This window comes from Sinocyclocheilus grahami, unplaced genomic scaffold (assembly GCF_001515645.1).
Source record: "Sinocyclocheilus grahami isolate Dianchi unplaced genomic scaffold, SAMN03320097.WGS_v1.1 scaffold2021.1, whole genome shotgun sequence".
NCBI lineage: Eukaryota > Metazoa > Chordata > Actinopteri > Cypriniformes > Cyprinidae > Sinocyclocheilus > Sinocyclocheilus grahami.
Genome location: NW_015507200.1, coordinates 3,739 through 4,267, shown reverse-complemented (window position 1 = coordinate 4,267; position 529 = coordinate 3,739). Strand labels below are relative to the sequence as shown.

At 48.2% G+C, this 529-nt stretch overlaps 1 protein-coding gene across 1 annotated transcript in view; it reads left to right on the top strand.

The window, feature by feature from the left end:
- Nucleotides 1-529, top strand: part of LOC107573743 (uncharacterized) — a gene marked incomplete at both ends in the record, with an annotated part of 23,552 nt that extends 23,023 nt beyond the window's left edge. The window contains 2 exons of the mRNA XM_016260188.1: nt 94-264; nt 339-529. Coding sequence (XP_016115674.1) covers nt 94-264; nt 339-529 — 362 coding nt within the window. The remainder of the gene's footprint in view (nt 1-93; nt 265-338) is intronic.

Sequence of the window (529 nt, the reverse complement as noted above, 5' to 3'; positions counted from 1 at the left end):
CTTATTTATTCAGCTTTCAGATGATGTATAAATCTCAATTTCAACTTACCCAATCAATTTCAATTTACCCATATGACTGGTTTTGTGCTCCAGGGTCACATATATTATTAATAGCCCCAGCTTGTTTGTTTGCTGATCTCCACGCAGAGATCCGTATGCAGGAGAGGGTGTTCATGGGAATCGGTCATAAACCCTTCATGGATATCCAGCCCAGTGAGATGGCCATCAATGACCGAGCCGTCAACTGCTCTCCCACAGGACGAGGTGAAGCACCTGTCAGGGTTAAACATTGGGTAGCTTGAGAGATTGATCTTTTTTAACTCTGTATGATATCGTAGGTGGGATTCCTGTCCTCCGGCTGAATTCTGTCGGCTCGGCCAGCTATACGTCATCCTCTGGAAGCCATTCGTCCTCCTCTGGGTGGGGATCCACGTCTCCTGTGGGTCATCTGATCAGCCCTAGTGGAGGAGATGTTGTCCGGTACGTCCACGGGACCTCAGGGATCCTGGAGGAAGATGATTTAGACCAG